This window comes from Petaurus breviceps, unplaced genomic scaffold (assembly GCF_028583685.1).
Source record: "Petaurus breviceps papuanus isolate PSGF00001 unplaced genomic scaffold, PetGlider_PUasm1.0 99, whole genome shotgun sequence".
NCBI lineage: Eukaryota > Metazoa > Chordata > Mammalia > Diprotodontia > Petauridae > Petaurus > Petaurus breviceps.
Genome location: NW_027187465.1, coordinates 25,267,553 through 25,283,917, shown reverse-complemented (window position 1 = coordinate 25,283,917; position 16,365 = coordinate 25,267,553). Strand labels below are relative to the sequence as shown.

General features: G+C 43.5%; 1 protein-coding gene across 6 annotated transcripts in view; it reads left to right on the top strand.

Annotated features, from left to right (window-relative positions):
• PITPNM2 (phosphatidylinositol transfer protein membrane associated 2) overlaps positions 1-16,365 on the top strand; it is a 212,667-nt gene that overhangs the window by 126,924 nt on the left and 69,378 nt on the right. For all 6 annotated transcript variants that reach the window (XM_069081722.1, XM_069081724.1, XM_069081725.1 and 3 more), the window contains 2 exons: positions 14,457-14,671; positions 16,214-16,335. In XM_069081722.1, coding sequence (XP_068937823.1) covers positions 14,457-14,671; positions 16,214-16,335 — 337 coding nt within the window. The remainder of the gene's footprint in view (positions 1-14,456; positions 14,672-16,213; positions 16,336-16,365) is intronic.

The following is a 16,365-nucleotide window of genomic DNA, read 5'->3' as shown; positions in this document are numbered from 1 at the left end:
TGGGATGCCCCCTTACACACACACTTGTCTGAGGTGCTCTGTTCTCAAGCCCCTCCCAGCTCCTATATCCTGTCATCGGCCCCTTCCCACCCCTGGTCCTCTTCTCCCAGGGCCCTCTCATTTCTGACATTCCATGTTCTCCAGCCCCTCCCAGCTCTCTTCAGTGCGCCAAGGCCCCTTCTGGCTCCAGCATTCTAGAATTCAGCACCTGCTGTGTCTGTGACTTCAGTTTTCCCATCAGGTCTTCTGTGTTGACAGCTTTATACATGAGCCCTCCTAGTGCTCCCTAAGTCCCAGGTGCCTAGCCTCTGTGCCTCAGACCAGCTGGAGAATTCCTGTGCCAACTAAACAGTTCCAGCCCACTCTTAAAATTGCCTCGTGTTCCAGAAGGGCCCCATAGGTCTATCAACCTTCCCCACCCCCTGGAATACTGGTAGCCGCCAGATTCTAACCCACTCCTCAGCCTTCCCCTACCCCCTGGCTCCTTCCTGGGCAGGAATTGCAGTGTCAGAACTGAAAAGGTGCCTTTCAGATCCATTCTCTTCATTTTCTAGAAAGGGAAAGTGAGCCCCGCAGAGGTAGAGTCATTTGCCAAAGGTTGCACAGGTAGTAAAATCTCCAGGATCAAACTAATTAACACCCTGAGGTATATAATTAGGCAACTACAGTTCAGAGTAGCCTGGAATAGCAAGTGGGAAGGTGGTTCTATTAGCTGTGTCCTAGAGGAAAGGGGCCTTGGTTAGGGGGAAGGAGGATAGGGTGGCCTGCTGAGCTGTTGGGGTCGGGAGACCTCCATCCTGCTGGGGAGTAAGACCACATCCCAGGCAGCCACCCTCCCTCTCTGCGCAGCTGAGTGCTTCCTGCTTGTAATGAATTAGATGTCAGATCTAATGGAGAAGGAGCCGCTCACACAACCCGGAGGCTGACTCATGCCCCAGCCAGAGCAAGGCTGAATAGGCCATTGCTTTTTATATCCCCGTGGGGTTATGGATGGAGGTGCCAAGGAGGGTGTGCAAGGCAAGATTGGGAAAGGAAGGGGATGCTGAGGGGGGAGTGGGGAGGGGAGGAAACTGGAAATAAAAATTGTACAATGTGGGTCGTGAGCCCCCAGACGATTCAAACCCAGTAAACACTGGTTATGGTAGGGCAGCAGCAGGAGTTTGGAGGTCCTCATCCTGATAGAGGCCACAGCCCAAGGAAGGAGATAAGAAAGAAATGTCAATCACAGTGATAAATGTGCAGCATTTATCGTGATGAGTACATCAGGCTCATTGTCCAACCCCCTCATTTTATGGAGTGGTAAACTCAGGCCAAGAGAGGTTCAGTAGCTTGCCTGTAGTGACCCAGGTATTAAGTGGCAGAATGGGGAAGCAAGCTCAGGTCAGAGAATATGGAGTGGGGTGACAGATTTAGAGATTTAGATAAAGCATTTATTAAATGCTTACTGTGTTCCAGGTACTGTTCCAAATGCTGGAAGGCAAGAAGCCACACTGGAGGCCGACCAGTCAGACCCCTTCATTTTTACAGAGTCCCAGACTGAGGGTCAGAGGGGGAAGGTGACTCCCTGAGGGGGCACAGAGAGAAAGCATGAACACTCAATACTCTGGCTCTAAATCAGGCATCTGTGGTGTATTAAATAGGGCCCCAGACTCAGAGTCAGGAAGACCTCATTTCTACAACAGCAACATCAGTAATCATAATAGCAGCTAGTGTTTATGTAATGCCTTCTTTGGGCCAGGAACTGTGCCAGGGGCTTTACAAATATTATCTTGTGAATATTGAACCTCACAGCAATCCTAGAAGTAGGTACTATCATCTCCATTTTACAATTTGAGGAAACTGAGGCCAAAAGAGGTTAAGTGACTTGCTCAAGGTCACACAGCCTGTAAGCGTCTGAGGTTGGATTTGAATTCAGGTCTTCTTCACTCCAGTCCTGGCACTCTGTCCACTGTGCCACCTAGCCACCCCTAAGTTATCTGTTACTTATGTGCATATATATGACACAAAACTATGAATCTATTACAAATAACTTATCCGTTATATAGGCGTATGTAACATGTATATATAATATGTAATAAATTCAGAGGTTCATAGCCAATCTTCTTTTTTCAGCCTTCTTCACATATAGAAATGCTATTCTTTGGTAATGGTTTTCTAGCTAATAATTTTTAAAAAGGTTTAGAAAGAAAAGAAGCTAGGGTACCACACTTGGAGTCCTCTATATCCTTGGTTTAATTCAGCCACCATTTATTTTAATAAATTTAATAACCTACTGTATGGTGAGCAAAGTACTAACTATACAGTATATATATATACACAGTACAATCTGTACAGGGTTTGAGGTTGGCCAAAGCCATTTACATGTTATCATATCATATCATATCACATACTAATACTTGGAATTGGTATAATAGTTATCCCCATTTTACAGATGAGGAAACTGAGACTCGTTAAGTGACTTGTCCAGGGTCACATAGCTGCTGTGTCTGAGGCAGGATTTGAATTCAGGTCCAGCACTCTATGCACTTTCTTACTTGAGATTTGCAAAGTGCTTTCCTTTGGCCCTAACAACATTATGAGGTTAATTATTACGGTTAATCCCGTTTTACAGATGAGGAAACTTCACCTCAGAGAGGTTAAGTGATTTGACCAGGCTCACACAGCTGTTATGGTGGGATGAAAACACTGGGTAATTACATCCAGACAACAATTTGTTTAGCAAGACATGCCATTACAAAACAGATTGAGCTCGAGACTCTCAGTAAACACAAACACCCTGAATCTTGATTTCTACAGGTATTATAGATTGAAGGTCGTAAAAAAAACCCAGAATGTATGGATTCAGTCACCTTACTTCTTATTGGTGAAGAGGATTGGGCCTTTTCCCAGAATCAGGCAAGAGTGGGGAATATATATATATATTTTTTTTAATAATATTTTATTTTTTCCCAGCTATATGTAAAGACAATTTTTACCACTAATTTTTAAAAAATTTTGAGTTCCAAATTTCCTCTCTACTTCCCTCCCTGAGATAGTAAGCAATTTGTTCTAGGTTATACATGTTCAATCATGCACACATATTAGGGGGAGTCTTTTTATGATTTCCCTGAAATAGAGCAACTTAAAGATGTTAAAACTTAACTCCACAAAATGGTAGATAATGGCAAAATGGAGTTACTAATGCTATTTTAATGTATCAGTCATCCCCTTTGATCGTGGGGTTGTCAACCCCCAAGATCACATATTTAAAGTCTTTATCTATTAGGGATTTCTGAATGGAATAATAGTGTACTGTAAGAGGCACCGAAGGGGTGGGGCATGAGAGGACCCTCTGGTCACTAGGGGTAAGCAACAAGTTAAGCACATGAAAAGAGTCACAAAGAGTACAGAGTGATAACTTTATTACTTCAAGGACCTAAGGAGAAAAATCTTGTTAGATAGACCCTATAGGTGAGCTAAATCGGGCTATAGATCAAACTGCTTAGAGGGCTCAACCTGGACTAATTTGAGAGGGGGATATACGCGTCACCAAGATAACCAGCAAACATAACCACCATGAAACAAAAAGGCCAAAGCAACACAGCAACAGTCATCAACATTAAATCACATTTACGTCTCCTTGTAACCTGGTAACCCACTCCCAACATCCATTAATCCACACGTTTCATCTTGAGTCCCATATGTCCCAGGTAGTTGTCTGATTCCTGGGAACATCTTCCCCTAGACAATCTGGAATAGGTCTCAATCTGAGGGCAACTCCGAATGGGCTCCTTCTAGCATCTCTGCTTCTCTGGTTCTAGGTCACTTGCAGAAATTCCTAGCTAATTCTGCCCATATCAAGACATGGTACAAGTTAGTACAACCTTCTACACTTGGGTTTCCAATAACTGGTTCATGTAGTGAAAACCTGCTCAAGCTTTAGGGTTTTGATTCTATTAACAGAGCAGTAAGAAGAATATTAAATTAGTAATCCATAATTCACCTGAAACTTCAGAAAATTTAAATTTTTATGTACTATTTGCTATTTCTATCTTTATCTGAATGCTATATCTGATAAAGACAATGTCATCAACAGCCTGAGGGAAGAATATTAAAAAGAAAGATCCACAAGGGCTTCACTTGGAAAATGAACCCTTTTGTCTCTTGATGTTATCAGAGAAAGGAAAATAATATCACTTTCTTTACAATTATGAATACAATTTTATATTGTATTTATATTTATATACAAAATCCTTAATCCAATTTTTAGAACTTGTTACTTAAACATACTCAAGGCCATCATAAACATTGTGTGTGTGTGTATGTGTGTGTGTGTGTGTAGTTCTTAGAGAAAAGTCTGATTCTGTTGCTTTCTCAAGTTTGCTATTCTATTTAATTTGAAAACATACGTTTTTGTCTTATTCCCTCATTTTGAGGATATTATCCCCATATCATCTTGAAAAAGTGAGATATGTTAAGGACCTAATCTTATACATTAATATATAACTATTAGCAAGTGCATGGCAAGTCCAAGAACCCTACTTAGTTGCTTAGCTGTGGAATGGACTACAAATTCACATGAAAAACAATAAGATCTTTCATATTTGCATCCTATTATAGAAACTTAGAGATGTTTTAGTATTGCAGTGACAAAATGTCCACTGTTCACCTGCCCTTATTATAGAAATTTTCTGTGAAAGGAAAAGGATGGACATGGTTATAATGATATTAAGACTGCCCCCTCAAGGGCACAGACTAACCTGACATAAACCATAACATAGGAAAATCTCCCTTAGCTGTATTTGATTTTAGGCACAAGTTATATAGCAAAGTTCCACAATATTCACAGGATATCAAAAGCCAGATAACCAGGTAACCAGGTGGAAATTTTTTCCTGTTCAGAAAGGAAATATAGCATGATGGGGATACTAAGTCAAGAGGATCCTACCTTTGCCTAAACAAAGTTGTCCCCTTGACTTTCCCAGACACAGACATTCACCTGTAGCAATTCTCAGACTGTGCTCCATTTTGAGACAGTACATGGCATTCTCCTTGAATGATTTAATGACAGTTCAAACAATCATATCTGAAATCATAACTTAGAATAGTATCAAATTACAGTCCCACAAGATTTCACCTCAAATAGCAAAATTTCACTAATCACAGCTTAGGGCTAGTATATTAATGCTCATGTTCCAAGTATAGTTAATAAGGACATAGAAGGATGTTTTCTTTATCCTTCATTTATAAATTAAGAATAATTACATTGGGGTGGCCAGGTAGCACAGTGAGTAAGAGCACCGGCTCCAGTGTCATGATGACATGTGGTTCGAATCCTGGCTCAGACACTTATTACCCACCCAGAAACACCTGGCCGTGTAACCTTTAGCAAGTTACTTAACCCCAATTGCTTAGGGGCGGCCAGGTGGCTCAGCGAGTAAGAGCTCCGGCTCCAGTGTCGGGATGACCTGGGGATCAAATCCGGGCACAGATACTTAGCACCACACCCAGAAATAACTGGCCGTGTAACCTTGAGCAAGTTACTTAACCCCGATTGCTTTAAAAAAAAAAAAAGAATAATTACATTTCTGGAGTTTCACACATATAATGAATACATGACAGTTGACTCCAAACCCCAGAAAAATTCTGACCACTCTAAGTCTCCAGACTAACGTATCCACATTACTTAGTAACCATTAAGGCAAAATCAGATCTTTGAATCTATGTTCTATTGTTACGAATTTGGTTCAAAGATGTAACTTTAATACAGTTTTATAATTTTCATAAGTGATGGTCAAATAATCTCAGAGGACACTTACTCTTTACTGTGAGCAAACTTGGAATTTTTCCCACTTTGATTGGATATGGTCCTAGTTTCTCAAACTTCAGTACTTTAGAATTTTATCACATTGTCAGCAGGGCTGATAAGGTCTTCTGACTTTGCCTAAGTAGAAAGTCCCAAGGAACCTCACAGATAAGGATAATTTAAGGGATCTGTGCTACTTTTCTCCCAGCACTGTTATTACTATTATTTACTTTAAAGCAAATATGCCCCATTAAATATTTAACATTTTCAAACATTTTGACCAAATTCTTTTAACAACTCAACAATCTAACAGCTTCCAAATTAAAAAAGAAGTTACTTTTCTATTTTTATTTTATTTTAATTTTTTCTTTGCTTTTTGGAGGGGGGAGGGTAGGGCAATTGGGGTTAAGTGACTTGTCCAAGGTCACAAGGCTAGTAAGTGTTAAGTGTCTGAGGCTGGATTTGAATTCAGGTCCTCCTGACTCCAGGGCCAGTGCTCTATTCACTGCACCACTTAGCTGCCCTGAGAAGTTAATTTTCTAACAGTATTTCTGATATAGCAGTTTAAACTCCCAGATTTCACAATAAAAGAAAAAAAATTAGAAACACAATAATAGCATGCACAATATCATGTGTTTAAAACATGAAACACATTTTGTTTTGAAAATGTTTTTGAAAGTTTTGAAAGTGAATGCTAAAAATTGTTTTTACATGTAACTAGGGGAAAATAAAATAGTAAATAAAAGCTAGGAAAATAAGAAATTATTTGGCAAAAAAAAAACCAACAAACAAATAACTCCAAACCCAGGGGCAGGTAGGTGGCTCAGTGAATAGAGCACCAGCCCTGGAGTCAGGAGGACCTGAGTTCAAATCCAGCCTCAGACACTTAATACTTACTAGCCATGTCCTCCATTTCCCCCTCAAAAAAAAAGGCAAACAAACAAAAAAACCTCATTGCCAGTTAAGTGACATCAGCTTAGTCAAATGCATTTCCAAATTGTCTTACATAGAAAATCATTTATTTGATTACTTTTGGCATTTTATACTGATTCCATTTAAAACCATATAGAGCTTATATGCTCTAACATTTAAATAGTATTTGCTATGTGCCAGGGGCTGTGTTAAACACTTTATAATCATGTGATCCTCACAACTACCCAGGGATATTATTTCTTTTTATAGATTAAGAAACTGGGTTAAACAGAGGTGAAGTAACTTGTTTAAGGTCACCCAGACTTTGCATTAGATTCTGATTTACCACAATTATCCTAGTAGGAGAATGTCTCTCTGTATAAATGAGACCACATTACGATTTAATTTCAGAACAAATTTTGACCAAATCAAATCTGGATTCGTAGTCACTAAGGGTAACAACAGTTAAAATCTCACTGTTTTTACAGGTAGCTCACATTCAAAAAATGGTGGCTCTCCCAGATCTCATTTTTTCTTTATTTCTTTTTAAATCACCCAAAGAGTTCACCACCTAGATACTTAAGAGGGTAGATAGAGGATGTATCTTACCTTTCCCTGAGTCTTTTTGGTGGTAACTCCAGGTAGGTCAAAGAGGACAAGTCACAAAGGCAGGGAAAGCTACTTAATAAAAAAAAGAAAGGATGCTATCCTCAAATAATTCAGTGCTGCAAACATTCCTATATTTTCCATATCATAAAGAATAACCAAATAAAGTTTCTCATAACATTTTTCTCTTAATAAGATCAAAACCCTTTCTCAAACCTCTTTCCATAATCTCCAAACTCTTCACTTTCAAGTCCTCTATTCACACCTTTGACAGACTACAACTTTCTTAACTTTCTACCCATTTCCTCTTATCCTTTCTTGCTTAAACTTTCTTCCTTTCTTTTTATATCCCTCTAGCAGACCTGGCTTAAAGCCCCTTTCTTTTTTCTTTCCATGTTCTGATCCGACATTTCTTTAATTCCTATAGTCTTTATTTCACAGTCATATCCCAGATTATCTATAGAACTAATCTTTACTGTACAAAATTTTTCTTTTACAATTTAGTCAATTTTTATTATACAATACTAATTAATTACAATTCTATTGCCATTGGGGTTCTTAAAAGCTTACAAATACATGATCTATCCCAATATCTTTTGTTGATTTTGCTTCTAGTTTGCCTAAACAATTAAGTTTTGTTATATCATTCACAGAAGAAAATACAGTAGTAACACAAAATGATCCTCCAAATTAAATTCTATTTACTTTTAAGTTTCTTCCTGATTTAAACAAGCTTTTCTCTTTTCATGTTAAGAAAGAATAAATAATAGGTAGTTCTTAAGTTTAAATTGCAAACCTATTTTTCCTTTTCTCTAATCAGTAAAATCACTTTCTTTCCTTGCACTAAAACAATAAAGTCATCATTCCCCAGGGAAAGAGTAATCAAAGTTCTAAGTGTTCTTTCCATTTAACTTTCACAGAATTTTATTCTTAGTTTTCCTTAAAACAAAACATCTTAGTATTTATAGAAACATTCAAACCACAATTTGGAAATTCACAACAGAGAAATTATATTTCAGTCACAACTTTAGTCTCTAATTAGTTTACAATGCCTTGCATTTCTGCAGACTGGGAACAGAGATTCCCTTCCATCTTAACTGTTTCTTTGTTTCCCCAACTTGTCCAGAGTTAGAAATGCAGAGAGAGAGAGAGAGAGAGAGAGAGAGAGAGAGAGAGAGAGAGAGAGAGAGAGAGAGAGAGAGAGAGAGAGGCAAACAGATAACCTCAGTTTTTCACTTTTTACACTTTTTCCTTTGTTCAAGCCACAGGAAGAAATTACTTTGATTTACCAAGACACAAAATACAGACAATACAGCCAGACAGGTACATAGAAGCACTTTGCTGGCAAATATTTTTCTTCCTATTTTCTACTGAAAGTTTAATCAAAAAGCCCTGTTTGATGTTATCAATTGATGCTATACATAACTGGGAGAGTTATTTTGAAACTCTACCTTTCTTTTCAGATTTTTCCCTACAAAGTGGTTTCTTGAGAGTGCCATGGGCTTCCTTCTCCCTCTCTCCATGCCTTTCCCCCCTTCTTAGAGCCCTATCCATAGTCATCCCCTTCTGAATGGGAAGTTTCCCCTGTTTCCAAGCCAATAAGAACTTCCATAAGGTATATCCATTGGCTTATTAGAGCCAGTACCTATAACACCTTCATCAGGAATCACTTACCTTTAAGGAGATACCATCTAGCTGTAGTGGGTGAAGACATGGAGGTCCAGGAATGGGCAGTCCTTCAAGTAGAAATCTTATGAGGACACCCTAAGGTGTTCTTCTACAAAGGTAGGATTGGTTGTAACATGGAGACTTGGAAGTCTTAATCCCTTTATGGTTGCCATAACTGTTATGGTGGAGTAAAGATATGAAATAATTACATCCAGATAATAATTTATTTAGCAAGGCATGTAATAGCAAAACAAATTAGGCCCAAGGCCTCAGTAAACACTAGGACCCTGAACGCTGTTTCTACGGTTGTTAAAGGCTGAAAAAAGTAAAAACAAAAAACCCAAATATAGGGATTGTCACCTTATTTTTTATTGGTAGAGAGACTTGAGACTTTCCCCCAAATAAGGTGACAGTGAGAAAGGGGAGAAGTAGTTTTATGTTTTCCCTGAAATCTGACAACTTAAAAGAAGTGAAAACTTAACTTCACAAAATTGTGGATAAGGGCAAAAAGGAGTTACTAATGCCATTTTAATGTATCACAGTTAATAAGTGTTCCAAGTGGATTTCTTCCTTCTCTCTACTACACTCCCTCCCTCTCAAATACAAAGTATACATAAGAGAAGACAAAATAACTTCAAGAGAGCATTAACACCTTCCATCAGAGGTGGTTAAGGCCTTTGCAAGGTGTAGGTGAAGAGGGAATGCCTTCCAGGCATGCAAAGCATGGTCTGTGCAAAAGCTCCAGGGTGGTAGACAGAATGTGGGGGTGACTGCTTTGATTAGAACTGAGAGTTTGTAAAGGCAAATTAATGACATGAATAAGACTAGAATGAAAGGTAGGAGAAGCCATCATCTCAAGATTTCCATACCGGTTTTGTCGGACCTCTCATTTTACAGATTTGGCAGCTGAGGCCAGGGAAGGTTTAACTCTGAGCCCTCCTAGAGACTGACCATACTTCTACCTGCCTCTCAACTGTGCCACTTTTCCCAGACAGATTCCCATTTTGGCTTCTTCCAGAGAGAAATTATCACTTAAGAGATGAAAACTATCTCAACCCTCTTGTAGCCCCTTCCTTAATGGGGGAGTGATGGAGAACCCCCACCCACTGCCTTAGCCTATGACAAATGGGGTTAGATTATTAATTCCCTAATTGTTGCCAGGAGGTCATGCATCCATCCTGTGTTTATGCCCCAGTGCCAGGAGATTTATTTTAATAGAAGCCTTTAAGTACCTGGCATTCTTGCTAATCTCAGGGCATCTGTGTGCTCAGCTTCCCACTCCTCCTCCCCCCCAAGTGATTTAGTGCTATTACTTGAGCTGGAGGGGAGCACGTCACCATCTGTACTAGGGAAAAGCTAGCAATAAGCATCCTGAACACGGCTACCAGACATGGGCCAGAGGAGGCTGGTGAGGGCCTGAGAAACCGGGGCAGTCCAGGAAGAGGCTAGAGGAGGCTTGCTGGACTAGGCCAGCCCTGGCATGAGGCCAGCTGAGCCGCACCAAGAAATTCCAAAGGGTGATCCCCTGGTGCTGGCTCCCAGCATGCAGTTTGGTCAGTGCTTGAGTCCCTGCTCTCTGTGACCAGTCGTGGTGACTATTCAGAGACTCCTGCCCAGCTGGCTCCCACATTCCATAGTATTTAAACCAGCTCCCCCAGCCTGGTGCGGAGGCCAAGCCCGCATTCCTCATGGCCTCTGCAAAGCCTTGGTGAAAGGCAGCTGCTCCTGCTCAGAATCCTTTGCTGAATCATCTCTTCCCACTTAGGACAGACGCCCTCCAAGGATCTGTCCTGGTTCCTTATCCCTCTACATGCAGACACACATGCATGCATACACACGCAAACACACATCTACATGTATACATATACATACACATATATGTATTGTTTTTCATGGTGATCCCATCATCTTTAATCTTTTTTGGTGATTATTCCCAGGTGTCTATATCCAGCACTCTTCTCTCTCTTCCTCCTCCTCCTCCTCCTCCTCCTCCTCCTCTTCTTCTTCTTCTTCTTCTTCTTCTTCTTCTTCTTCTTCTTCTTCCTTTCTCTCTCCCCCTCCTCCTCTTCTTCTTTCTTTTTCTTCTTTCTCTCTTTCTTTTTTTCTTCTTCTTCTTGGTAGTTGGGGTTAAGTGACTTGTCCAGGATCACACAGCTAGTGTCTAAGTCCAGATTTGAACCCAGGCCCTCCTACCTCCAGGGCTTGGATATCCTGTAGGCGTCTTGACTCAATATATCCAAAACAGAACTCATTTTCTTCCCCCCCACCCCCATCTCCCCCAAACCCTCCCCTCTTCCAAACTTCCCTTTTACTGTTGAGGGCGTGACCGCTATCCCAGGCGCCCGGCTTCACAACTTTGCTGTCATCCTTGACTCCTCACCCTCACTCACCCCACACCTACCATCCTAATAATAACAGTAATAATGGCTAACATTGGTATAATGCTCGCTATTTGCCAGGCACCGTGCTAAGCACTTTACAATTCTTGTTTAATTTTGTGCTTACAACAAACCTGGGGGGCACGTGCTGCTGTGATCCTCATTTTACAGATGAAGAAACTGAGGCAAACAGGTGAAGTGACTTGCCCAGGGTCACACAGCTAGTAAGTACCTGAGGTCAGATTTGAACTCAGGTTTTCCTAACTCCAGGTCCAGCGTTCTAGTAGGTGATATATAAATGTTGTTATGTAAAATATATTACGTGTGTGACATGAAAGCTATTATTATTGCTATCATGTCACTGGCCCTTTGGTCTGACCCATACCCCAGAAGGAATTTCCATGATGACATATTGAATGAGTGATCACTGTCTGCGTGGAGATCTCTGAGGCAGGGAAACCCAGCCCTTCTCAGGGAAGCCCATACTGCTGCAGGGCAGCTTAGATGAAGAACTTTTCCACTACATCTAGCCTCAGTTGGCCTTACACTTCCCTCTCCTTCCTCCCCACCCATTGCTTTTGGTTTTTCTCTCTGGGGCCAAACAGGACAGGTTTTATCCCTTCTCCATATGACAGCCCTACAGAGAGTTGAATAACCCACCTATCACCACCATGCCTGGAACAGAGGAAGCTAGTCAGTCTGTCAGTTAATAAGCATTTATTAAGCACCTACTGTATGCTGTGCTCTGTGCGTGCAAAGAAAGGCAAAAAGACAGTCCAATGGGTTAGAGCACTTAAGAAATGCTTCGATGACTTGCCCTGGGAGTCCTCTTCTCTATGCTCAACTTCCTCAGTTTCTTCAACTGCTCTTCATATGACAAGGGAAAAAAAAGCACCGAGCTAATCAAGTTTCTTCTTAAATTGAGGCACCCAGAGCTGAACACCATTCTCCAGATGAGGTCTGACTGGGACAGCTCATATCCTAATTCCTGGAAGCTGTGCCCTTATTGTGACCTGAGAGCCTGTATCAAGCTGCTGGCTTGTAGAGCTTGTGGGCCACTTAAGACCCCCAGAACTTCTACAGAACAGTAAGAGTTGGGTGAGGTGACTATGGCTAGATGGGTGGGAATGCTGGGCCATGTCCTTTGTAGATTCTCTGGTCTGGATGGGCACTGAGCTGGAAATCCCAAAGCCCTGGGTGTGAGATGCATTTCTGGTACTTACCCTCCATGAGCCTCTCTTCTCTCAGCTGTAAAATGGGGTCGCCGTCCTCGGCCTTGTGTCGGAGGACCATGCAGGAGGTGTAGAAAGCACTTTGCAGGCTTTGCGGTGCTGTGTTAGCTGCTGTTATCATCATTTCATTTTTTTCCTCTCTCTGATCAATCCAGCAGCGAGCTTTTTGTTAAGCGCTTGCTGGGTGCCAGTGGGGAAGCTGAGAGACACCATAATGCATAGCACTCCGGGCCCAGAATCAGGAGGACCTGAGTTCAAATGAGAGCTCAGATACAGCTAGGTGACCCTGGGCAAGTCCCTTCACTCTGCCTCAGTGTCCTCAGCTAAAACATGAGCTGAAGAAGGGAAGGGCAAAGCACTCTAGTGCCTTTGCCAAGAAGACCCCAGATGGGGGCATGAAGGGTTGGGCAAAACTGGACAGCAGCCACAACATGTGCCAGTGAGAACTTCATGGGATTTAGAGGGGAGCGTTCCCTCGCTCTGTGTCCTTCATGTTCAGTTTCCCTGGGCTCTCGTGTAGGTGGACCAGATAAGTCTTGCCTGTGGTGTCCTGCACAGGCCTGAGCTGCTCCAGAATTCTGGGTTTTAAGAGCGCTCCTAACACTCCCTCCGGGCGCCTTGCACCTTCCCCTTTAACCCCATCGTCTGGACCAGCTGGGAACAGCTTACCATCTCTGGCTCTTTGAAGGTCACTGGGGCACTTGGAGTCCGGCCCTCACCACTCTCTTGCCCCAGAGAAGGGACTCTGGGAAGGCACTTTGCCTCCTCTCCCTGGCATGAAACATAGAAGGCCCCCCGGTATCCATGACCTCCCAGCCTTCTGCTACCCTGGCCAGGCCCCTCAGTGGTGACAGTTAGCTGTCCTGGGCTCATTTCTGTCATGCAGCAGTTTGTGACATAAATGTTGTGACTCGGCACGATTATTGGGTACCCCAGCACAGAGCAGCAATCACCCATCCCAGGAGTGGCAGGGCTCAGGGCTGGCAAGGGGGAAGGTGGCATTCAGTCTGCAGACACTGAAGCTCTCTAGGGAGGCAGGATGATTAAGCAGAAAGAGAAACTAATTCATATTTATGTTCCCAGCACTCAGCCTGGTACTTGGCACAGGGTACGCACTGTGTCAATGCTTGTTGACTTTCCTTGACTCTGGAAGTCTCAAGTCCTGGGTTCAAATCCTGGACCTTCCACTTATGCTTTTTTTTTGAGGCAGTTGGGGTTAAGTGACTTGTACTTACAGCTAGTAAGTGTCTAGGGCTGGATTTGAACTCAGGTCCTCCTGACTGCAGGGCTGGTGCTGTATTCACTCCTCCATCTACTACCACTCCTATTTTTCATCGTTAACCCTGACCAATTCACTTCATCTCCTCAGGCCTTAGTTTCCTCATCTTAAAATGAGGGCTTGGACTGGGTGGTTGCTAAGGTCCCTTGCAGTTCTCAGGTCACAGTCTGTGATCCCCCAAGGCCTCAGTCACCCTGTGGTTAAATAAGGGGTTGGTCCTTGTGGCCTCGAAGACCCTTCCCAGCTCCAGATCCTGTGGTCAGTGCTTGGGAGCTCAGCCCTTTACCCCGCGGCTCTCTGATGCATCTCCCTGTCCTCTGCTCGGTGCCCTCCATTGCCAGGCATCGCACTAATGTGTGGCATCAGGTTTGATGCACATTCCACTTCAGAGCCCCACTCAACTTCCCTGTGTGAGCAACTCCTGGGTACTCGGGCTTGCTTCTGCCAGGAAGCAGTGGCCACTTACAGGCCTCTCGAGGCCTGCCAAGTGCTTCCTGGTCCCCAGGAGCCCATTGACTCCCGCCTGCCTGCCAGAGAGAAGGGCCTGGGCTCTGGGAATGAGTCACATGTTAACACGTACCCGTGTGTCTTTGCAGAAAAAGAGCCGAGAGGAGACGTGTGGTGAAGGCAGCGGGGTGGAGATCCTGGAGAACCGGCCATACACTGACGGGCCGGGAGGCGCTGGCCAGTACACGCACAAGGTGTACCATATCGGCATGCACATCCCCAGCTGGTTCCGCTCTATCCTGCCCAAGGCAGCTTTGCGGGTGGAAGAGGAATCCTGGAATGCTTACCCCTACACCAGGACAAGGTACGTGCACGTTGGGCTAGAGGGCAGAGGTCATCCTTCACACCCACCCTCAAACACACATTAGTAACACAGCCCCTGGTTTGTCAAGCCAGTGACTGCTGCCATGTGGCAGAGATGGTTTATGAACTCCACCAATACCAATCAACTAGCATTTCTTTTTTTTTATAACTTTTTTTTTTGCTTTTTGGAAGGCAATTGGGGTTAAGTGACTTGCCCAAGGTCACATGGCTAGTTTTTGTGTTAAGTGTCTGAGGCTGGATTTGAACTCAGGTCTTCCTGACTCCAGAGCCGGTGCTCTATTCACTGTGCCACCTAGTCGCCCCTACTAGCATTTCTTAAACACTTACAATGCCAGGCATTGTACCGCATGCAAAATGGGGGCATGGGCGATGGGAAAGACATTCCTGTATAGAGGCAGGGGAATGATTGAATTGATTTTCTAACCTTGGATGGCAAAGATTCAACTGGCCCAGGTAGAATCAGTCGTAGAATTTTAGACCCTGAGGGACAGCCAGGTGATACAGTGGATGCAACAGCAGCCCTGAAGTCAGAAGGACCTGGGTTCATGTGTGGCCTGACACTTTAACCCTGATTGCCTCCAAAAAGAAAAAATTAGATTCTGAAGAGCCCTTAGCACAGAGAATGTCCGAGCTGAGAGGAGCCTTGGAGCATGGAACATGGGACCTGAGTGATATGTTGAAACCCCAGAATGTCAGAATTGGGAAGACCCTTAGAGCACAGAATGTGAAAGCAGGGAGGGACATTCTGCTCCTCTCTTGGCACCTGACTCTCCCACTAGAGCAGGAAAATTCCCTCAGGTCAGTGTCCTGTGCCCCCATTTTCTATCTTAGCCCTTAGGGATTTTGTGTTGAAGACACTGGAGCCCTGGAGTGACCGTGAGCTGACTGGGACCTCCCATGAAGGTGACTTTTGTCTCTCCAGGCTCGTAAACAGCCAGCTCTCCACCACAGAGAGAGGATGTTTGCACCAGGTGCTTTATAGTGCTAGATGATGATGATGGTGGTAATGGTGATCCAATGCTCTCCTTGCTCTGGGCACCTCCATGTGGCAGGGGGAGCCCCTTCCCTCCACCCCTCAGGCTCCATTGTTTCATTAACTCTGCTACCACACCTTGCTTGCCAGACCTGCTTGTAGATAGCCCAAGTAAACTGTTGGTCAATAGGACCCTCAGGAAGAGGCAGGGTTTGGGTTTAGAGAAGCCTCTCCCCAGGACCAGGGCCCACCCATCCTCTGCTGGCCTCACCATTCACGCTGACCTTGTGTCTAAAAGGGGAGAGTCAAGACGGAAAGGACCCATTGCTAGATTTTAGCTCTATGTTCTGTGTCCCTGGGAGCTGAGGCTCCCTCAGATCCAAAGGCCTGCTCTGCAGAAGCCTCCTCTTCCCCAGGACTCTTGGGTCACGGGCCAAGACTCTTCCTCCAGAGAAAGCCAGGAGCCGCCTCTCCTGCTCCCCTCGCTCCTGGTTCATAGCCTTCACACCATGGGACTCACTCCTGCTGTGGTCTTCTCCTCCCCTACAGGTACACGTGCCCTTTTGTGGAGAAGTTCTCCATTGACATTGAAACTTTTTATAAACCCGACGCAGGAGACAGTGCCAACGTGTTCAACCTCTCTCCTATGGAAAAGAGACAGACCACACTGGGTAACTATTTCCTGCTGGGTCCTGGACACC